A 22,167-nucleotide genomic window follows, 5' to 3' on the forward strand; every position below is an offset into this window, starting at 1 on the left:
CAACAACAACAGGGGATCCCATTGTGAATCCTTCACATCGCATGGAGTTTGGTCCCTCATAACTAGGCCTCAAGCCTGTTTCTGGAATGTTCTGGAATGTGAATAGAATGTTCTAGAACGTTGAGAGAACATGATGTTGGGAACGAGGTTTTGAGTTCTGTGGTAGGGAAAAGGACATAAATGTTCTGTGGAGGGAGAAAAGTGGTTTATAAATAAAGACACACACCCCAAGCGCTGAAGCAGACCTTATTTTAGGGATTGCCCTTTCATCCTGACCTCACTGTTGATTTCTGTTCCTTTTTCTTTTCTTTTTTTAATGTAGACCGGCCAAAATCTGCCACAATAAGCCCCTCTGGAAACATCACCCAGCTCTTGGGTTCCAGTCTGACTCTCATCTGTCGTGCTGCAGATTCGAATCCTGATATACAGTATAGATGGTATTTCAACAACACCGATGCAAACGTGACAAGCAGCAATCTGACCATTGAATCAATCTCCTGGGAAAATGAGGGGACCTATGTCTGCTGCATATCCTACCATCAAACAAATGTCACAGCCTATGCGACTGTATCTCTGAGGATAAAAACAGACAATGGTGATTTTCTTGGCTGTTCTGTCTGCCGGAGAGCTGTGGGGAGTTCATTCCGAGTTCAGCCTAAACATGTTTTCTCAGAAGTAAATCCCACTAGATTGTGTCCAGTTAGGTTTCCCTCAGAGTAATCCCACTGAAGTAGGGCACAAAAGTTGTCGAGCTTTTTAAATCTCCAAGGAAATTTGAGGTTTTTGAGCTATTTCTAAGGAAATCTGCCCAAAAGTCAATACTTCTGGCATGGGGGGTTGCCCTACACCTGGGTATTCCCAGACATTTTTTTACAGACTTTCGGAAATTCAGCAATTTCCGATGGATGAATCCTGGATATGTCCGGATGTACGGCAGCCCTACACTGAAGTGACTGTGCCCAATTTAGGGTTCATCTTTGCCGTTCCCCCACAAGGAAAACCCACAGTTTATGGCTGAATTGGAACAAACAGAAACTGGGGTTTGGGGGGCACATATTGCCATTTGTTCTGAATTAGCTGTGGGTTTCCCCAGAGAAAGTCAAAAGAATTCTGGGAGTTGTAGATTTTTAAGGGTGATGAGGGCTGTTAGGAGACCCCCCCCAAAAAAAATTTCCCTCCCAGAGCTACAATTCCCAGAGCAGTTTAACAACCAATCCTTCTTAAATCCAACAGTTTTAACGTAGAGCAAATATAGTATTAATATATATAGTTAATATTTGGGCTTTCATTCTCACGTAATGAACTATTTTAAAAACATGTAAATAATTGCTTGTAGGCCAATATGATTTTGATAGTGCACTATAAAGCTAAAGATTTATTTTTACAAATTTTAGGGTTTCAGATGTTATATATTAAGCCTTTACAGGTTAACAGAGCTGATTGTACAGGAATGTAAAAGCTGCTGTTTTAAATTTATCTAGATTCTTGGAGCGACTTTCAGTATTAAATCAATTGCATGATTGTGATATTAAGCTAGGCAGTTTGGCTGTTAGTGTACTTTTGTCATTGTGATTTTAAGAAAAGGAAATTTAATGTACATTTGAATTTATTTGATGGTGAACAAGTCACCTCTCAAAACAATGAAAGGTGTAATTTTGATATTTTAAAATTATACATCTTTTCATTAGGAATTCCATACTGTCTCTTACACAAGGTTTAAAATAAATTTTTGTGGGACGGGGTGTGAGGAGGAAAGAGAAGGGGGTTCTGAGCTGTTTGACAGTGGAACAGTCTCCCCCAGGAGGTGGTGGACCCTTCTTCCTTGGGGTCTTCAAGCAGAGGTTGGGTGGCCATCTGTCATGGATGCCTTAGCTGAGATTCGGACATTGGCAGGTGTTTGGCCTAGATGACCCTTTCAGCTCTACGATTCTGCGATTTATATTGTTATTCTTCTGCATTAAAAAATAACTTCTTAGAAAAGAGAAGAAACTGCAACTCCCTCCATCACTGACCCTGCTTGCTGGGTCCAGCAACCTCTTGAGGGTTTCCTCACGCCAGACTGGCAGGGTGGTACTGCTGCAGCAGCAAAAAATATGCAGCCCACAGGATATGAAAACAGCTTTCCCTTTGTGACGACAAACACTGCATCCTGTGCTGGGTTGCAATATCTATTTCTGACACACGCGCCGGGATTGGGCAAAGAATGCACAATGAGACATCTTGCTTAGCTTCTCAAAGCAAGAACATAACAAACGTCTGGCCAAAGACCTAGAATCATAGAATCATAGAGTTGGAATAGACCACAAGGGCCATCGAGTCCAACCCCCTGCCAAGCAGGAAACACCATCAGAGCACTCCTGACATATGGTTGTCAAGCCTCTGCTTAAAGACCTCCAAAGTAGGAGACTCCACCACACTCCTTGGCAGCAAATTCCACTGTCGAACAGCTCTTACTGTCAGGAAGTTCTTTTTAATGTTTAGGTGGAATCTTCTTTCTTGTAGTTTGGATCCATTGCTCCGTGTCCGCTTCTCTGGAGCAGCAGAAAACAACATTTCTCCCTCCTCTATGTGACATCCTTTTATATATTTGAACATGGCTATCATATCACCCCTTAACCTCCTCTTCTCCAGGCTAAACATACCCAGCTCCCTTAGCCGTTCCTCATAAGGCATCGTTTCCAGGCCTTTGACCATTTTGGTTGCCCTCCTCTGGACACGTTCCAGTTTGTCAGTGTCCTTCTTGAACTGTGGTGCCCAGAACTGGACACAGTACTCCAGGTGAGGTCTGACCAGAGCAGAATACAGTGGCACTATTACTTCCCTTGATCTAGATGCTATACTCCTATTGATGCAGCCCAGAATTGCATTGGCTTTTTTAGCTGCCGCGTCACACTGTTGGCTTATGTCAAGTTTGTGGTCAAGACTCCTAGATCCTTTTCACATGTACTGCTCTCAAGCCAGGTGTCACCCATCTTGTATTTGTGCCTCTCAATTTTTTTTGCCCAAGTGCAATACTTTACATTTCTCCCTGTTAAAGTTCATCTTGTTTGTTTTGGCCCAGTTCTCTAATCTGTCAAGGTCGTTTTGAAGTGTGATCCTGTCCTCTGGGGTGTTAGCCACCCCTCCCAGTTTGGTTGGACCTAGCTAGTCCTGTGTTCTGTTCTCACAACAGCCACACAGATAATAAATAATAATAATAATAATAATAATAATAATAATAATAATAATAATAATAATGCGTCAGAGAACAAGAAGTAAAATCCTAGGGGTAAAAAAAGAGGGGGGAATGTTCACACCACTCTTGCTTTTCTGTTCCAGAAACTTCTTCAGCTCAACCACAGCTTCCTCTGCTGGTGTTTGTCGGCATCGTGTTTGGGTTGGCGGCTGGGATTACTTTGGTTGGCGCCTTGCTATGCTGTTTCTGTGAGTAAAGCCCTTGAACTGGGAAGATCGGACTCCTGGGTTCTGTTCCCAAGGGTTGAGTGTTAGGAATGTCAAAGGGGCTCTCGGCTTGCTCTGTATTTTAACACAAACCTACCTAATCTGCAGTCCGTGAAACTATCCTTCTAAATTAGCTTATCATCCTTGATACAATACTGTGCTGGTCCCGGGGGGAAGGTTACTGTTACCGTAGCCCAAGTTCAGTCCTAAGTCACTAGCCTGGAGATAGTCCACAAAGTGCGAGGTGAGGTCCAAAACAGGGAGCCGGGCGGGGACAGGAACACTCGAAGATCAGAAGCCGGAAGCCGGGCGGGGAACAGGAACACTGGAGGAACAGGACTGGATGCTGGCCGAAACAGCTCTTCAATGACGACGTTGCTCCCGCAACCTGGGACCGGGCTGACTGCACTTTATCTTCTCTAAGGCCAGGGGCGGTCCCGGCCCCCAGGAGCCCCGCCTCTCCTGGCCTTAAAGCGAGCACTCCTCCTGGGAGAAACCAGTTCCCTCCGCCTCTCTGCCCTAAGCCTCTGCAGTTCAGGAGAGGCCGAAGGGTTACTGGGCCCCGGGGAAGGCTCACCTGTAGACACTGAGTCCTCAAGCACCTCTGGGGCCAGAATGGTTTCACCTGGTGCCTGCTCCTGAGGATCTGGCACAGGTGCAGGCTCCTCAGAATCTAGGCCTTGCCCCAGTTCAGCCGGCCCTGGAGGCGGGGACTCCTGTGCCGGCTGGGATTCCTCCGGTTCACTCTCAGAATCGGAATCCCAGGCCATCACAAATACGATACGATAACCTTTATTGTCATTGTCCCATACAGAACAACGAAATTGAAAAAATCTACATTAGACATTCAAAATCAACAAGCCTGCTATCCCACCTATCCCAGCCTGGTTAGCCCCCTAAAAACTCATACCACTTAATTAAATACAATATGCTCCCATAGAGACTACCTTACACTGCGTTTAAAACCAAAATCACATTTGGATAGAAACTGTTTCTCGGGTGGCTAGTCCTAGTCTTTATAACCCTGTACCTTCTTCCAGAAGGCAGAAGCTGAAAGAGATCATTTCTGGGGTGCGCACTGTCCTGCACTATCTCTGCAGCTTTCTTATGGCACCTGGAAGCATAGATTGGTGAATCAACGAAAAATCTTCAAGCCCTGGTCTTTGTGAAATATTATTTATTTATTTGTAAAACTAGTTACAGGCCAATATTCTTCTTTGTGTCTCTCCTCCACGAGATGTCTAGAGGGTGGCAACACGAGAACAGGCCTTTTCTGCAGTGACTTCCTGCTTGTGGAGTGCTCTCCCCAGGGAGGCTCGCCTGTCCCCATCATTGCATTTCTTTAGACACCAAGGGAAAATGTTCCTCTTCAATGTTCCTTTGACTGATTGACATCCAATGCCCTTTTAAATCTATTGTGGGAGGAGGGGTTGGTTTTGTCCCGTTCTTAACTCTATCATGTATTTGGTGTTTTTATATTCCTATTTTATGTTGTGAACTACCCCGGATGAAGGGCGGTATACAAATTTAAATAAGAAGAATAAAAAATATTCATTTAAAAACCAGAGTGGTTTACAGCAATTGAACATGAAACCGTACAATAAAAACCATATTAAAAAGTTTAAAAATCTCTATAAACAGGGTAACCCAGAGTACTGAGCCAATGGCACAAAGATGGTTTCTTGTTGTCTATCAGACCTTTGCCAACTTGAGGAGAGATCAGTGACACTCCTGTAGATTGTCTCAGTAATCAAGCTGGGCTATAATTTATAAAAGAACCTTGAATCTGGCTCGGTAGACAGAAGAAGTGCTTTTCTCCATTCTTACCTTGTCTCCAGATGTCCACATTCGGAGGAAGAACCTGCAGCCGCCGCCGCCACCACCGATTTCGACAATCCCATCCTTACCTAAGGACTTCTCTCGATCCAAAATGCTTGGTAGCAGAGCCAGAGAAGTAAGTGATGATTGAGATACATTGCAGCTAGAACAACCACTTTCACCCTGGCACAGCAGAGGTTCAGTTGGTGCTGAACTTTGGCGCTCAAACCCAGGGCTGTGGGTTAAGCCACAGAGCCTAGGACTTGCTGATAAGAAGGTTGGCGGTTCAAATCCCCGCAACGGGGTAAGCTCCCGTTGCTCGGTCCCTGCTCCTGCCAACCTAGCAGTTCAAAAGTACGTCAAAGTGCAAGTAGATAAATAGGTAATCTTCCAGCAGGAAGGTAAACGGCGTTTCCGTGTGCTGCTCTGGTTCGCCAGAAGCGGCTTAGTCATGCTGGCCCCATGACCCGGAAGCTGTACGCCGGCCCCCTTTGGCCAATAAAGCAAGATGAGCACCGCAACCCCAGAGTCGGCCATGACTGGACCCAATGGTCAGGGGTCCCTTTACCTTTCAGCTACTGAAGGTTATGGGGCCCTTTATATAGCAGGCGGGGCCCATGAATTACATCATAGGAGCCTACACAACACAAAACACTGTCGCTGTATGTAGGTTTTATTTTATTTGTTTTTTATCTCATATTTTGGAAATGGACATCCAGTTCTTTTTTACTTTAATTTTTTTTCGGGCCCCCCCAAGAGAGTGGGGCCCTAAGCTATAGCTTGTTTAGCTTATACGTAACTCTGTCACCGCTCAAACACAGAGCTCAGCCACCCACTCCTGCCCCATGACTACCCGGGGAATGGCAGCTGTTAGGGGCAGTGGCAGTCTTGGCACTGAGAGACGAGAGAGGTTTTTGTTTCGTTTGATTGTAGCATAAACCAGACTCGTTTGCACTCCCTGAACTAATATCTGCACCCTGAATTATTCTGTGCAGTTCTTCAAGCAAAAACCCTGTGCGCCAAAGGGCATTTATTAGATAAAACATACACGCTATGTGTAAAAGTAAAGAGACCCCTGATCATTAGGTCCAGTCGTGACTGACTCTGGGGTTGCGGGGCTCATTTCGCTTTATTGGCCGAGGGAGCCGGCATACAGCTTCCGGGTCATGTGGCCAGCATGACCAAGCCGCTTCTGGCGAACCAGAGCAGTGCACGGAAACACCGTTTACCTTCCCGCCAGAGCGGTACCTATTTATCTACTTGCACTTTGACGTGCTTTCGAACTGCTAGGTTGGCAGGAGCAGGGACCAAGCAACAGGAGCTCAACCCGTCGCAGGGATTCAAACCTGCCGACCTTCTGATCGACAAGTCCTAGGCTTTGTGGTTTAACCCACAGCGCCACTTGCGTCCCACACACGCTATGTGTATGAAGACTTAATTCTGTGTTTTGGGGGGGGGAGGGGGAGGGGAATGCATTTATGTGTTAAAGTAAACCATCCACAAACCCGAAGTGAAGTTTTTTGTTTCTTCATACAAAAATCAGACTTAAAAAAAAAGAAAAGAGCAGGGACATGTCCAGCCCTCCACAGAATTGCTTCAGCAACCTAGAAAGCTTTCCTGTTTGTCTTTGTTCCAGACCAAGCCTGAGAACCCTGCTGAGCCCAGCACCATCTACCAGGTAAGTGTACAGCTTCCGTCATTGCAGGGGGTTGGACTGAATGACCTTCAGGGGTCCCTTCTGACAATTTATGATTCCATGATACCTCCAGAGTGAAGATTAGACTTAGGAAGGAAGAGACCAAGGGAAAGAGAATGAAATAGGGACTTCCGCTCTTTTTGGCAAGCCAGCCGCGAGTCCGTTCTGGACTGTCTAGTCTGCTAGACGTGACAGGAGACAAAAACCACCGCCACCCACTGCTGTCTGTGGCTTTTGGGGGCACAAAGGTTGTGCAGCCGCCCTACTGTGTAGGCAAAGAATTGCGATAGCGGTGGTTGTGTTGTTGTTTTTATGTTCCTTTGGCAAGGCTGACTCATACCACACTGTGACGTAGGGTTTGCTCATTGCATGACTCAGCGGATGGCTCAGAGCCTAACTGGCCGTTGTTCTGTGGGTGGGGGAAGGATCCTGCCCACGCCGACTGCCCCTTGCAGGATCCTGCCTCGTTTTGAGTCAGCATTGCCCACTCAAGTCTCGCCGCCACCCACCCAAATACCTGGTGCCCTGCGAATGTTCTTGGACCACAGCCCTAAATTGGACATCTCCGGCGCAATATGATCCTGGGCTGCCTTTGAAGACAGTTTGGAAACTGCAGGTGGTGCAGAATTGGGCGGACAGATTGGTGTCGGCCTTGCAGAGGTCAGCAGAAGGCTGGGGGAAAGGCTGCCTTGCTGCTGGTTTCTGATGCTCTGAAGGGTAGGGCCCAATAGTTTCAATTTACAAGGAATTACCAAAATGATTAAGGTTAATTTTAGGTTATATTTTAGTGATCAAGGTTTAATATATATTTTTAACTGCCACTATATCTGAATTGGGACGTGGGTGGCGCTGTGGGTTAAACCACAGAGCCTAGGACTTGCTGATCAGAAGCTCCCGCCAACCTAGCAGTTCGAAAGCACGTCAATAGTGCAAGTAGATAAATAGGTACCACTCCGGCGGGAAGGTAAACAGCGTTTCTGTGCGCTGCTCTGGTTCGCCAGAAGCGGCTTAGTCATGCTGGCCACATGACCCAGAAGCTGTACACCGGCTCCCTCGGCTAATAAAGCGAGATGAGCGCCGCAACCCCGGAGTTGGTCACGACTGGACCTAATGGTCAGGGGCCCCTTTACCTTTACCAAAATGATTAACGTTTTAAATGACAATTTTAGGTTATATTTTAGTGATCAAGATTTAATATATATTTTAAACTGCCGCTATATCTGAATGGTCTCTGTTATACCCAGTTGCAATTCAGTGTATTCCTGTTGTGTTTTATGAGTGAGCCGGAACTGGTCTGTGACCGTAATAATGAAATTCATTCATTCAATTTACAAGGAAGGGGATTCTGAGTGAAAAAAAACTCTCTGGCGGTAAGAGCTGTTCGACAGGGGAATGGTCTCTCTCAGGAGGATGTGAACTCTGCTTCACTAGAGTTTTTAAAGCTGAAGTTGGATGGTCAATCGTCAGGGATGCTCCAGCTGAAATGAACCTTGGGGTCCCTTCCAACTGTACAATTCTATGATTTCATGACTGTACTCCGACACACAGCAGCTCGCTCAGGCCCCAATTCTACGGCAGAACGGTCGGCTAGGCCTACTGTCTTAAGATCCCTTTAACAGGAGAGGGATGAACCTAGGTGTCAGGTGTGGATTGCAATGGTGGTCTATGGACACCCCCACCCCCAAATTAGCGTGCAAGGCAGGCAGATCAGACCCACAGCTGAACTCTTTCAACGTTTTGTCTTCAGGAGGTGCTATGTGACGACGGGGGTGTGTATCAGGAACTGGAGAGGTAAGCCCCCCCCCCCCGTTTCTGTGACTTCTCCTGGCTTTGGGAAGGAGGCGGGAGGACTTTAGGACCCTGCCAGAGCTCTCACATCTCCTCCCCAAAGCCCAGGGCCTCACTTACCCGGTTCTAAGATGGCACCCCCATGGCTCAGTGCCCAGTGTCCAGCCCTAAAGCTGCCCCTGCCACCTTTCCGTATACAGAAGGTGACTGGACCAGCAGTTGAAAATTTAACTTCTAGTGAACTTTAGTGAAGGCGCAATGCCTTCCCCCACCCCTTGGGGGCAACAGGCTAACTTAGGGGGCACTGAGCACACACAGTTCTGCCCTGCCCCACAGCAGCTCACTGCAGCTTATTGCCTGCCCCGCCCCACATTTCCTGCACGTGCATTTCCTCAAATCCCATCGCTGAGTTTTTGGCATTGGAAATAAATTCTGGGCCAGATCCTGCACCCTTGACACACATTCATTTTTTTTTCTCTCTCTCTGTTTATCCAGGTGATTTCTGAGTGTAGAATCTCCTGCGTAGCAATAAGGACTTACAATACCTTCTCCCAGCTGAACGTTTCTGCCTAGATGCCTGTCAGCTGCAAACTCCCAGCCAGACCGTCCTTGATATACCTGCCTTAAAAACCCAGACTTCTCTAAATATAGTGCTTTAAATACATGGCATGAATGTGGCCTTAATGTGCATCCCTGCAGATCATTCTGAGGTAGAACTCTGAATGGTTTAATCTTCAATGTGTTGTTGTTTTTACTTTAAAAGAAAAACGCATTAGACTCTTTGTGCTTGTTTGCTTAAATATCAAAACGGCTGGAGAAAATGCATTAAATAATTTCACTGTTTTCTTACTGTCTTACGTCTCTTTTTGACGGCAACCTGAAACGATCCAAACATTGGGTAGTTGGGTTAAATTACTGAGGATCGTTTGCCATAAACTTGAATTGATCTGTGAACCGAGTGTGAACCGAACTAGGCTGTTTTATACAGGATTGAGCATGAACTGAAGTTACCGTATTTTGCGCCCCATAGGACGCACCGGCCCATAGGACGCACCTAGTTTTTTGGGGGGGAAATAAAGAATTTTTTTTTAATTTCCCCCCCAGGTGCGGGGCTGGAAGAACCAGGTCGGGGAACAGCGGGAAGGCGCGCTCCGCCTCCCCGCTGTCCCCCGAGCTTGTGGGGCTGGCGATGGGGAGAAGTGCGTTGAGCCCGGGACTGCAGGCAGCTCTGCGCAGCCATCGGGAACCGGGCGGGACTTCGCGCCCTGCTCCCGATGGCCGCGCAGAGCTGCGCTGAGCCCGGGACTGCAGGCAGCTCTGCGCAACCCTCGGAGCCGGTCTCCCGAGGGTTGCGCAGAGCTTCCTGAAGCCTGGAGAGCGAGAGGGGTCGGTGCGCACCAACCCCTCTCGCTCTCCAGGCTTCAGCGAAAGCCTGCATTCGCCCCATAGGATGCACACACATTTCCCCTTCATTTTTGGAGGGGAAAATGTCCGTCCTATAGGGCGAAAAATATGGTAGTTCCTTTCTGGATGTGTCAAGTTGGAGCTAATTCCTTTTTTAAATGATCTTTCTGAGATCTGGACCCCACCTAGGACCCCTGGAGCTCGGCAGCTGCTGTTCACACTTCCTGTTTAAGCAAGTAAAGAATGTATTGGATTTGTATCCCGCCACCCCTCCAAGGAGCTCAAGATGGCAGCATACATGGTCCCTCCCCCCATTTTATCCTCACAACGACCCTGTGAGGTGGGTTAGGCAGAGGTCTCATCCAGGCTTCCCACCGCTTCCCCCTCTTTTGTGCTGAATCTGAGCAAATGTCAATCAGCTTTCCCAGGGACTAACATTTGTTCCGATACAGAGCTAAAGAGTGGGTTTTCCTGGGGCAAGCTGTGGGGCAAACAGAGGATCAATCGGACCCATGCTTCCTAGGCACACGACAAGGAGAAGCATGGGTGAGCCCTAAGAACCAGGCAGAGGGCCTTCTTGGTGGTGGCACCCGCCCTGTGGAACGCCCTCCTATCAAAGAAATAAACAACTTGTTGTTGTTTAGTCGTTTAGTCGTGTCCGACTCTTAGTGACCCCATGGACCAGAGCACGCCAGGCACTTCTGTCCTCCACTGCCTCCCGCAGTTTGATCAAACTCATGCTGGTAGCTTCAAGAACACCATCCAACCATCTCATTCTCTGTCGTCCCCTTCTCCTTGTGCCCTCCATCTTTCCCAACATCAGGGTCTTTTCCAGGGAGTCTTCTCTTCTCATGAGGTGGCCAAAGTATTGGAGCCTCAGCTTCACGATCTGTCCTTCCAGTGAGCGCTCAGGGCTGATTTCCTTCAGAATGGAGAGGTTTGATCTTCTTGCAGTCCATGGGACTCTCAAGAGTCTCCTCCAGCACCATAATTCAAAAGCATCAATTCTTCGGCGATCAGCCTTCTTTATGGTCCAGCTCTCACTTCCATACATCACTACTGGGAAAACCATGGCTTTTACTATACGGACCTTTGTTGGCAAGGTGATGTCTCTGCTTTTTAAGATGTTGTCTAGGTTTGCCGTCGCCTTTCTCCCAAGGAACAGGCGTCTTTAAATTTCGTGGCTGCTGTCACCATCTGCACTGATCATGGAGCCCAAGAAAGTAAAATCTCTCACTGCCTCCATTTCTTCCCCTTCTATTTGCCAGGAGGTGATGGGACCAGTGGCCATGATCTTCGTTTTTTTGATGTTGAGCTTCAGACCATATTTTGCGCAAAAATAAACAACTATAGGACATTTATAAGACACCTGAAGACAGCCCTGTTTAGGGAAGTTTTAATGACTGATGTTTTAATGTATTTTTAATCTTTGGTTGGAAGCCGCCCAGAGTGGCTGGGGAAACCCAGCCAGATGGACGGGGTAGAAATAAATTATTATTATTATTATTATTATTATTATTATTATTATTATTATTATTGACATTGACTGGTCCATGGTCACCCAATGAGCTTCATGACTGAGCGGGAATTTGAACCCTGGCCTCCCAAGCTCCTAGTCCAACGTTCTAACCACTGCACCACATTGCCAGGAGGTTGGCAAAAGAGCACCAAGCCTGTACTTGCTTAGGAAATAAACAACTATCCGACTTGCAGAAGACATCTGAAGGCGGCCCTGTTTAGGGAAGTTTTTTATGTCTGGTGTTTTATTCTATTTTTTTATATTTTGTTGGGAGCTGCCCAGAGTGGGTGGGGTATAAATATTATCATAGCCATCGGGGTATAAATAAAAATTATTACAGTGGTACCTTGGGATACATACGCTTCAGGTTACATATGCTTCAGGTTACAGACTCTGCTAACCCAGAAATAGTGCTTCAGGTTAAGAACTTTGCTTCAGGATGAGAACAGAAATTGTGCTCCGGCGGCGCGGCAGCAGCAGGAGGTCCCATTAGCTAAAGTGGTGCTTCAGGTTAAGAACAGTTTCAGGTTAAGTATGGACCTCCGGAACGAATTAAGTACTTAACCCGAGGTACCACTGTATTATTATTAATAATAATAATAATAATAATAATAATAATAATATTTATTATTATTACTATTACTACCATCTGGCTCTGGGCAGATTGGGCCCATGGAGAGAGAGAGGGGGAGAGAGAGAGAGAGAGAGAGAGAGAGAGAGAGAGAGAGAGCAGGTGAAGGAGCAACAACAAACCACAAAGGTGAGATGGGTCCAAGGATCCAGCTGAAGGCATCTTGTCGAAGGTTCTCCCTCCCCCAAAATCCCTGGAGCCAACACTGCCCATCGCAACACAATGGAACAAAGGAGTATGGGTGCCACTAAATGGGCACTGGAGGCTTTTATTTCACAGGTGTATATTTGATGTTATTTTCTACCTCTGGGGGGTCCGATTGGCCGTAAAGGTTGGTGCTCAAGAAGCTGCCAGACTGTCCTTGATTATTTCATTCACAGTTTCCAGGTAGATGGAGCTCCTCCTCTTGCGGTGGGGAGGGCAGTGACTCATACAGTCTGTGGGGTTGGCTGTTGCTGCTCCAAACGCCACTGCTGTACTGGAGAACGATGATCTCTTCTGCTTCCTCCCTCTCTAAAAGAGAGCTTGTCTAGAATCAGAGAAGGGAAATTAGAAGCATCCGTATCCTACTCCCTTTGGGACTAGAAGGGTAATTCCCAACCCACTAGGTGCCACATCCACCCAAGTTCAAGGCCAAGTCTAGCCCCAACCCCTCCTGCTGTACACACAGCTCCCTTAACTGAAGTCGCCATGCTCTCGTTGACATCTGGAGGTGGAAATGGACCCTCAGAAGGAAACCGTGACTACCAACCTCTGTGATTTAAGGCAGGGGTGCAGAATCTTTGGCCCTCCAGATGTTTCTGGACTCCTGGCTTTTGCTTCAGATCAGAATTGAATGGGCTTGTTCAGGATCAATTCTACGCAAGGAAAGAGGGAAAGGAACAACGATTGCTGGAGTGAGAAGCTGGTTCTAGTTCATATTTTTTGAAACATCCCTATGCCGCCTTTGAGAGGAAAGGCAGCTTGCCACGGAACACAGAAATACAATTTATTTATTATTGTTTTATTTTTAAAAATTTCTATACCGCTTTATATTTTAAAGAAAAATCCCAAAGCAGTTTACAGCATATTAAATCAATAAAACAATACAATGCAAGTACAATATCATGGATGCAAAAAATTACGGGGAAAATGAAATATTAGGAAAGGGCAACCAATAAGAGAGGAACAAGCCCTACACAGCAGGGTCCCGGCCTAAGATGGTTGGACAGCACATTGTATACACCTCCTTCACTTTTTGGTCAAAGAATATAAACAACACCCATCGTAATTGGGGACTATAGAGTTAAATATAGTTTCCGGTTGTTCTGGGTTGGGGCAAAGGCTCTACATTCAGCCTGTCTTCCTGGTTGCTTTCATTCTCCTGCGTGGTTCTGTATTGGCCTGCTCATCCGTAAAGCAGCCTATTGTTCCAGACCTGCCTTATATTATACTTACCGTATTTTTTGCCCTATAGGACGCACCCGACCATAGGATGCACCTTGTTTTAGAGGGGGAGAACAAGAAAAAAAAAGTCTCCCCCTCTCTGCTCAGTGCCCCTTCAGCGAAGCGGGAGGAGAAATGGAGCCCCTTCCATTTCTCCTCCCGCTTGGCTGAAGGGGCGCTGCGCAGCTCTCCCTCTCTGCTGAAGCCAGGAGAGTCTTGCTCTCTCTGCTGAAGCCGGGAGAGTCTTGCTCTCCCAGCTTCAGCAAAAGGAACCTGAAGCCTCCGGACCACAGCGGGACTTCTAGCTGTGCTCCGGAGGCTTCAGGCGGCTATCCCTGAAGCCTTCGGAGCGCAGCGCAAGTTCCTGCTGCACTCTGGAGGCTTTGGGTTCCTTTTGCTGAAGCCGGAAGAGCAAGACTCTCCTGGCTTCAGCGAAAGGAACCTGAAGCCTACGGAGCGCAGCGGGAACTCGTGCTGCACTCTGAAGGCTTCAGGCGGCTATCCCTGAAGCCTGGAGAGCGAGAGGGGTCAGTGCGCACCAACCCCTCTTGCTCTTCAGGCTTCAGAGAAAGCAACGCGTAGCCTCCGGAGCGCGGAGGGAGCACTCCCTCTGTGCTTTGGAGGCTTCGCGTTGCTTTTGCTGAAGCCAAGGAGCCTGCATTCGCTCCATAGGACGCACACACATTTCCCCTTAATTTTTGGAGGGGGAAAAGTGTGTCCTATAGAGCGAAAAATACGGTAACCAAAATGAAATCAAAAACAAGCTAGCGTTACCTTGCATAGTTGCTCAACGTGTAGTAGGAAGCGATGCCTACCAAGACCAGAGACAGCGAAATACATCCGACGACAAGCCCCGCCGTGACTTTGGCAGGTGGAATATGCACCTTCCTTTTTCTGCCCAGATCTCCACATGCAGACAGCAAGCAAAAAATATGCATATAATAGGAATAATAGTACAGCAGTACCTCGGAAGTCGAACGGAATCCGTTCCGGAAGCCCATTTGATTTCCAAAATGTTCAGAAACCAAGGCACGGCTTTCGATTGGCCGCAGAAGCTCCTGCAGCCAATCGGAAGCCGCAGAAGCCTTGTTGGACGTTCGAGTTCCAAAGAACGTTCGCAAACCGGAACATTCACTTCTGGGTTTGAGGCATTTGGGAGCCAAAAAATTTGACTTGCAAGGCATTACGGATCCAAGGAATGACTGTAATAGTAGTAGTAGTAATTTATTACTTATACTCTGTCCATCTGGCTGGGCCTCCTCAGCCACTCTGGGCAGCTCCCAACAGAATATTAAAAACGCGATAAAACATCAAACATTATAAACTTCCCTAAACATGGCTGCCTTCAGGTGTTTTCTAAAAGTCAGATAGTTGTTTATTTTCTTTAGCTCATCCTCAGGTAAGCTGAGCATCCCTGTGCTCTGCATCAGTTACAGGTAAGGGTGAGGGAGAAAATTGATTCGGTTCACAAGGAAAGGTGAACCCAGGTCTTTCACATTTTCCAAAATAATACAAGTACAGGGGTACCTCAGGTTACAGACACTTCAGATTACAGACGCTTCAGGTTACAGACTCTACTAAGCCAGAAATAGTACCTCGGGTTAAGAACTTTACCTCAGGATGAGAACAGAAATTGCACGGCGGCAGCGGGAGGCCCCATTAGCTAAAGTGGCACCTCAGGTTAAGAACAGTTTCAGGTTAAGAATGGACCTCCAGAACGAATTAAGTTCTTAACCTGAGGTACCACTGTATGAGGGCCGGACCATCCATGAAGGAAGGTGAGAAGACTGCCTTAGGCGGCAGGATCCATAGGGGTAGATCTTTAGTTTCCCCTTGTTCCTTCATGTTCACCCCTTCTTCCCTGGCAGGGAAAAGGGACGCCATTTTGTGGTTTGTCCCAGGTGCTAAAATGCCTTGGACCAGCCCTGGCAAGAACTGAAACACAGCTCTGCAAATGCGCTGCTCTGAATTTTGCACGGCAGTTCACTAGCCAAGGGTTTTGTACAGAAATACCTATTCAGTGGTAGCTTGGTTTGCTACAGCTTTGGATTACAACCATTTTGGATTACAACCACATCAAACCCGGAAGTGCGTGTCCCTTTTTTTGGATTACAACCAATTTTTTGGGGGGAGGCCCCATTGGCGAAAGCGCGCCTTGGGTTACAACCAGTTTTGGTTTACAACTGGACCTCTGGAACGGATTTTGATGGTTAACCAAGGTACCACTGTATTAGGTCAAAGTGTGCATAAAATCACATAAGTTGGTGAAAATATTTTGCAGAAGCGCACTATATTTAGGGAAATTGCCTTGCAAAAAATTGTCACAATTGCATACATACATGTACATATCTATGGAGAGTTTCCATTCAAATGATGATGAATTGTCATGATGACCTTTTTTAAAAATTAAATAAATTGCAAACTGGTGTAAAAATGTGAAGAACTGCACCTAAGACTGGAAAAATGAGAAACCGAGATATTTGTTTATCCTTAGTTCCAGGGACGAAATATACTCACCTCTGACCGCCAGGTATATCCTCCCCACTTCGGATGAGCTCAGCAGATCTTTTTTCTTTTGTATCATGTAGTAGCCGCTGTCCAGGAGGGTTAAATTAGTGATGTGTAGGGAGCAATGTGGATTGATGTCCACCCGCCCAGTGTAGGCCCAGCTGATATTGAATATGGAGACTGGCTGAGGTTGGTAGGTCACAATATTACTTGCCTCTGATATTTTCCCTCGGAACCAGCTGCAGAATAAGACCCTCTCCATGCTACTGACTGGGACTAGTGTTACGTCCTTTCCCAATGATGGACGCCACGGATGCAACACGATGGGAATTCTAATCTTCTCAGCTTGCACCAGTGCAAAGCACGAATTCAGAATGTGGGCTAGAAGAGCAGGGGTTGGGCGGAAGGGGAAAGAAGCAAAAGTTCAGTTCAAGGAAGAGGTCGGAGACATCGGCGCTTGCGATGTATTTATCAAATTCATTTATCAAATTCCTGCCCTGTGCAATTTCAAAACAAAAGCAAGCAGATTGCAACATTCTGGAAATTCGGAAGCAGCTGCAGTTTGAAATGTTCTGAAACCAATGACAACTAAAAACATGTTTCCGTTATAGAGCAAGAACCAAGAGGGTTTTCCAGTGTTATGTCTTGGAGAAAAAGGGAGAAAATTTGGGAGGCATGACTTATATTGAGGCTGCAGCAGAGCTCATAACAAGTGCCTTAAGAACAGACTCCCTGCCTAAGCCAGAATTTTAGACCCCAGCCCTGAATCCTGTTACCAACTGGGGAAGGGGTTTTCTGAAAATCCTATGCGCCATCTGCACTTAAAGCAGCACCATACCACTGCAAAGAATTCTGGGGACTGTAGTTTGTTGCTAGGAGACTTCTTTAAAAGTATATTATTATTATTATTATTATTATTATTATTATTATTATTATTATTATTATGCCACCCACCTTATTGGGTTATTGTTGGGCAGCTTCCAACAAATTAAAACACAGTGTTATTATGATGATGATTTATTAAATTTCTTATTCCCTTTATCTTGCCCAGTGCAGTGCCCAAAGTAACATATAACCAAAGTAACATACAAACCAAACTCCCCACATAGAGACATTAAAACCAAGTGGGGGGGGGGAAGAAATATATTTAAAACATCCCACCTACTTCGGTCCATAAATTACCGTACAGCATATATTCAACACACACAAAAACAGCGACAATTTGTTGTTGACAAAGGACAGCTGGACATTTAAAGGGCCCCATTACCTTCAGTAGCTCAGGGCCTCATCAAACCTAAATCCGGCTCTGTTTGTGAGGCACATGAAGGAGGACCGCAAAGGATGGTCAGTTCATATGGGGAGAGGCAGTTCTTGAGGTATTGAGGTCCTGAGCCTTTACATTTGAATTGGGCCTGGAAAGTACCGTATTTTTTGCTCCATAGGGCGCACTGGACCATAGGGCACACCTAGTTTTTAGGGGGGGAAATCAAGAAAAAAAAATCTTATTTTCCCCCCAGCCCCAAAGAGCAGCGTACAGGCTAAAGAAGCCATAGCCCCGTGCAGCTTCTCCCTGCCGGAGGGGTTGCGCGCAGCTATGGAACAAGCCAAGGTGGGATCCATCCCGCTGGCTGTTTTGGCTTCCTCTTTAGCCCCACGCAACCTCTCCCTGCCAGGAGATGCTGCGCGGGGGTAAAGAAGCCATAGCCACTTGCAGCCTCTCCCTGCCGGAGGGGCTGCACGGGGCTATCCCTGAAGCCTGGAGAGTGAGAGGGGTCGGTGTGCACCGGCGCCTCTTGCTCTCCAGGCTTCAGCGAAAGCAACGCGAAGCCTTTGGAGCACGGAGGGAGCGCTCCCTCTGCGCTTCAGAGGCTTAGCGTTGCTATCGCTGAAGCCAAGGACCCTGCATTTCCTCCATAGGACGCACACACATTTCCCCCAATTTTTGGAGGGGAAAAAGTGCATCCTATAGAGCGAAAAATACGGTAATTGGCAGTGCAGTCGGGTCAGGATTGGTGCAATATGCTCAAACCATCTTGCTCCGGTGAGCAACTTGGCCGCCAAATTTTGCACCATTCAAAGCTTCTGAACTGTCTTCAGAGGCAGCCCCACTGATGACGCATTTGCCACAGTCTCTCACCTGCTAGAAGCAGCATCGGCCAAGGTCTTCCACGGCCAGAGGGGCCCCCAGCTATTGGGTGGGCTCTCTGCATGGTGTTGGTGCCACTCTTGTAGGTGAGAGGGCTTGGGGCATCCTGGGAGGATGATTTTGTGCCCAGCCATAGACATGGGTTCCTCCCCTGTCCGTAACCACAGATGCCCAGGACCACCCAGCCTAGGCCACCTGTTCCCCACCCCTGCAAGATCTCCTCAGCTTTAGCCTAGGATACCTCACTACAGCCTCCCTCACCTGTTAGCTCCCAGGTAACCATAGGAGGTCATAAAGCTGGAGTGTGAGCCTTGGTGAGTTGGGTGGGGAAGACCCCATTTGGGGGGCCCATCCGAGAAAGGCGCATCAGTCCAGGGTTTAAACCACAGCGAGCTGGCAGGGTTTATAATGAGCACAAATAATGAATAGACTTTTTAAAAGTCATATTTCTTGGTTTCCAAAGATGTGTAGCAGGCTATAACTATGTGGCTAAATACACTGATCCTGGCCTGACTGCACTGGCTACCAATTAGTTCCCGGGCCCAATTCAAAGTGCTGGTTTTGACCTATAAAGCCTTAAACAACCCAGGACTGCAATACCTCAAGGACCGTCTCTTTCCATATGAACCTACCCAGACCCTGAGATCATCTCCCAAGACCCTCCTTTGTGTGCCTCCTCCTAGAGAGGTCCAAAGGGTGGCAACACGAGAACGGGGCCTTCTCTGCAGTGGCTCCCCGTCTGTGGAATGCTCTCCCCAGGGAAGTTCGCCTGGCGCCTTCATTATATACACCTTTAGGCTCCAGGCAAGAATGTTCCTTTTTAAGCAGGCCTTTGGTTGATCTTACTGACATCCAACACCCTTTTAGAATGTGGCTTGGGGGGGTGTTATTGGGTCACTGCTTTTGGTATGATTTTATATGTTGTGGTCTTCTTTGTGAACCGCCCTGAGACCTCTAGGTATAGGGAGGTGTATAAACTGAATAAATCACCACCACCACCATCATCAAACCCCTTTCGCCCTCACGTCAATCTCAGCAACAACCAGGTACATACCATACTTTTCCGTGTATAAGATAAGGTTTTATCCTGATAATATTATGTATTAAATTGGGGCTCGTCTTATACACGGATAGTGCAGAGTGGGGACGGGGGATTGGTTTTTGTCACGAGCTGATTGGTGGTTGTGGCAAGGGCTGCTGTCGATTGGCTGTTGTTGTGGCAATTGGGCGAGTGATTGATGGCTTCTGGTGGCGATCGGGCAGACGATTGGTGTCCTCTGTGCTGTATGCTAATGGCAGCGTTGTTGGGGTGGGTGAGCGATTTGTTGCAACCCACCTTCAAGAAAGCTCAAAAACTGTAGGAATAACGGAGACGACAGGAGGTTGGATGCAGGTGAGCTGTGCAGGAGCAAGCTGGCAAGCATGTTCCAAGCAAGCTGCCGGCTAGCTCTGCCGAGGATCCTTTTATTAGCAGAAGTCAACAATTAGAAACAGTAACAGCAGTAATTATATTATATGCAGTAACAGCAATTATATGCAGCAACAGCAGCTAGGATATTATTGGCCCAGAAATGGAAGCAAGAAGAATTGCCAATGATCGAAGAATGGAGGATGAAGCTGATGGACTACGCAGAATTAGACAAATTAACAGGAAGGATCTGAAACTGCTGGGACCAGAAATTTACCGAAGACTGGAGTAAATTTACGAATTATATGAAAAGTATTTGTGATGGTCAGACAACGTTTGTAGGTCTGTAAGAAGTTCTGTGAGGAGTATTGTGGGAAATATTGTAAAAATGTAAAAGGTGGGATGATAAGTTGAGAGGGTAAAGGCAATATAAAATTAAGTAATGCATAAAAAGAGGTTAAGATGGAAGATCATCGGAGATGCTGATGGAAGTCCAAAAAAAGTGTATTTGCAATAATCTGTGTGGTACATTTTAAAATTTGTATGTTAAAATCAATAAAAATATTTTTAAAAAAGAAAAGAAAGAAACAGTAGTGAAACCACCCTAAACTTAACGTATTTCATCTAAGCACATTTCCAGCATTAGCATATACATGTGTCAGCAGGTGTTTGCCTAAGATGTTCCCCTGATACTTGATTACGTCTGCGTTCCCGGTCATGCTCCAGCCAAGCGAAATGTCTAAGCAAACGAATTGTGAAAGGACGAAAGGTCAGGGGGAAAACCCTGTTTTCTAGCCAAGAAGGCAAAAGGTCAGGGAGAGCAGGCGCAATGCTCCTTGACACACTGTTGCACATCTGGTGCGAGGTTTGCTTTCGCAAAGTGGAGCATTACCTCCACAAACAACTCTGGGCAATCTCCCCCTATTTTCTTAATATTGCGTCTTATACATTGGGGCGTGTTATACAGGGAAAAATATGGTATTCATGTCTGTAGAATATTCGTTCCTCTTCCCTTTGACAGGATTATCCTGTGTTTTTCTGCCAGGGTGGTACAGGGAGCACCCAGCCTCACAAAGCGGCTCAGAGCTGGTGTTGATCCGGCAGTGAGGGCTTGTCTGCCACACAGCCCTCTGTACACACAGCCTGGGTACCATGAAACCATGCTCCTCCACTGCAATTGCTCTGTCTGCATGCCTGTTTTATAGTTTAATTTTTCATCTTTCCATTTTTGTCTGTTGCTATGTTCTCTCTGTTTTATATACATTATAAGATGAAATAATAATAATAAAGATCTTCCCCCCAAAAAAGGGGGTGGGGTGGGGTGCTCTGTCTTCGACCAATTGCCAGAGGGTTGCTTGCAACACAAGGATTGAGTGAGACATCTTACACCAAGGAGATGCCACAACAAAGGGGGGGTCACCAAACATTGTACAGTGGTACCTCGGGTTACATACGCTTCAGGTTACAGACTCCGCTAACCCAGAAATAGTACCTCGGGTTAAGAACTTGGCTTCAGGATGAGAACAGAAATCGTGCTCCAGCGGTACAGCAGCAGCAGGAGGCCCCATTAGCTAAAGTGGTGCTTCAGGTTAAGAACAGTTTCAGGTTAAGTATGGACCTCCGGAATGAATTAAGTACTTAACCCGAGGTACCACTGTATTGTAGTTATTTGTTGGGTCCAACGTGATGAATGGTTACTTCCATCTGTTAATGTAAGCACCCAGTTTGGTGCAGCCTTGCCAACAACTTTTAAACAAGAATGAAGAGAGAGGTTTCACATCTCAATTTCATTTTGCAAACTGACACTCTTCTTATGCTGTAGGATACAAAACTGGGGCCACATCCACACCGCAAATCTAAAGCACTACAATGCCACTTTAAACAACCACGGCTTCCCCCCAAAGAATTCTGGGAGATGTAGTTTGTTCATAGCTGTCAACGTTTCCCTTTTTTAAAGGGAAATTCCCTTATTCATAATAGGATTCCTCGCAAGAAAAGGGAAAAGTTGACAGCCATGAGTTTGTTAAAGGTGCTGAGAGTTGATAAGAACACCCCAAAGAGATGCAGTTTGTAGTTTGGTTTAACAGTCAGCCCTTCTTCCCAAGGAACTCTGGAATTTTGTAGCTCTACATGGGGGTGGGGGGGATAAGGATTTCCTAACAACCTGGATCCTTGGGTGACTTATCTTCCCTTCCAGCTAAATACCAATAGCCAGACAGAGTTGGGGAGGGACCAATGATCATGATAAAAAGCCAACGCATCAATTCCATTCTTAGATCATGATGAGTTTCCGGCGTCATTACCCCTCCTGTCCAGAAGGGGGAGCAGAGGTACTTGAAGGACCAGTGAGAACAGTGGAGGTTGAGCATTTATAAGCCTAGAA

At 46.7% G+C, this 22,167-nt stretch overlaps 2 protein-coding genes across 7 annotated transcripts in view; one reads left to right on the forward strand and one right to left on the reverse strand.

Annotated features, from left to right (window-relative positions):
* The window catches only part of LOC308590542 (uncharacterized protein), a 51,750-nt gene extending 42,189 nt beyond the window's left edge, over positions 1 to 9,561 (forward strand). For 2 of the 3 annotated variants that reach the window (XM_081200683.1, XM_081200682.1), the window contains 6 exons: positions 323 to 595; positions 3,319 to 3,423; positions 5,280 to 5,395; positions 6,896 to 6,937; positions 8,703 to 8,746; positions 9,239 to 9,561. In XM_081200683.1, the coding sequence (XP_081056809.1) occupies positions 323 to 595; positions 3,319 to 3,423; positions 5,280 to 5,395; positions 6,896 to 6,937; positions 8,703 to 8,746; positions 9,239 to 9,242 (584 nt within the window). In that variant the 3' untranslated portion in view covers positions 9,243 to 9,561. Of the gene's footprint in view, positions 1 to 322; positions 596 to 3,318; positions 3,424 to 5,279; positions 5,396 to 6,802; positions 6,938 to 8,702; positions 8,747 to 9,238 lie in introns of those variants that run through there. The other variant, XM_081200684.1, reaches the window with a different exon arrangement.
* A 2,978-nt stretch (positions 9,562 to 12,539) lies between these two features.
* LOC308591217 (cell adhesion molecule CEACAM21-like) lies at positions 12,540 to 18,615 on the reverse strand. 4 transcript variants are annotated; one of them, XR_014010067.1, is made up of 5 exons: positions 18,368 to 18,615; positions 16,240 to 16,611; positions 14,497 to 14,626; positions 13,049 to 13,154; positions 12,540 to 12,808 (listed from the first exon to the last, which is right to left on the reverse strand). XR_014010067.1 is itself a non-coding variant. In XM_081201780.1 (4 exons), the coding sequence occupies exons 1-4, from the start codon at positions 18,438 to 18,440 to the stop codon at positions 13,118 to 13,120; spliced, it is 612 nt and encodes a 203-aa protein (XP_081057906.1). In that variant the 5' UTR covers positions 18,441 to 18,615; the 3' UTR covers positions 12,540 to 13,117. The 4 variants fall into 4 exon arrangements, 1 of the variants encoding a protein (XP_081057906.1); XR_014010068.1 differs by having other exon boundaries at positions 12,540 to 12,826; XR_014010069.1 differs by having other exon boundaries at positions 12,540 to 12,798; positions 13,036 to 13,154.
* Between the last annotated feature and the right edge of the window lie 3,552 nt (positions 18,616 to 22,167).

This window comes from Podarcis bocagei (assembly GCF_964188305.1).
Source record: "Podarcis bocagei genome assembly, chromosome: 7".
Taxonomy (NCBI): domain Eukaryota; kingdom Metazoa; phylum Chordata; class Lepidosauria; order Squamata; family Lacertidae; genus Podarcis; species Podarcis bocagei.

Excerpts from the sequence above, each read along its gene's own strand:
- LOC308591217 (XM_081201780.1), bottom strand. The coding sequence starts at position 18,440 with ATGCAGAGAGCCCACCCAATAGCTGGGGGCCCCTCTGGCCGTGGAAGA. Across the intron at positions 14,627-16,239 it reads GATATACCTGGCGGTCAGAG|ATCTGGGCAGAAAAAGGAAG; the intron begins GTGAGTATATTT and ends CTGCATGTGGAG. Across the intron at positions 13,155-14,496 it reads ACGTTGAGCAACTATGCAAG|AATTGATCCTGAACAAGCCC; the intron begins GTAACGCTAGCT and ends TTCCTTGCGTAG.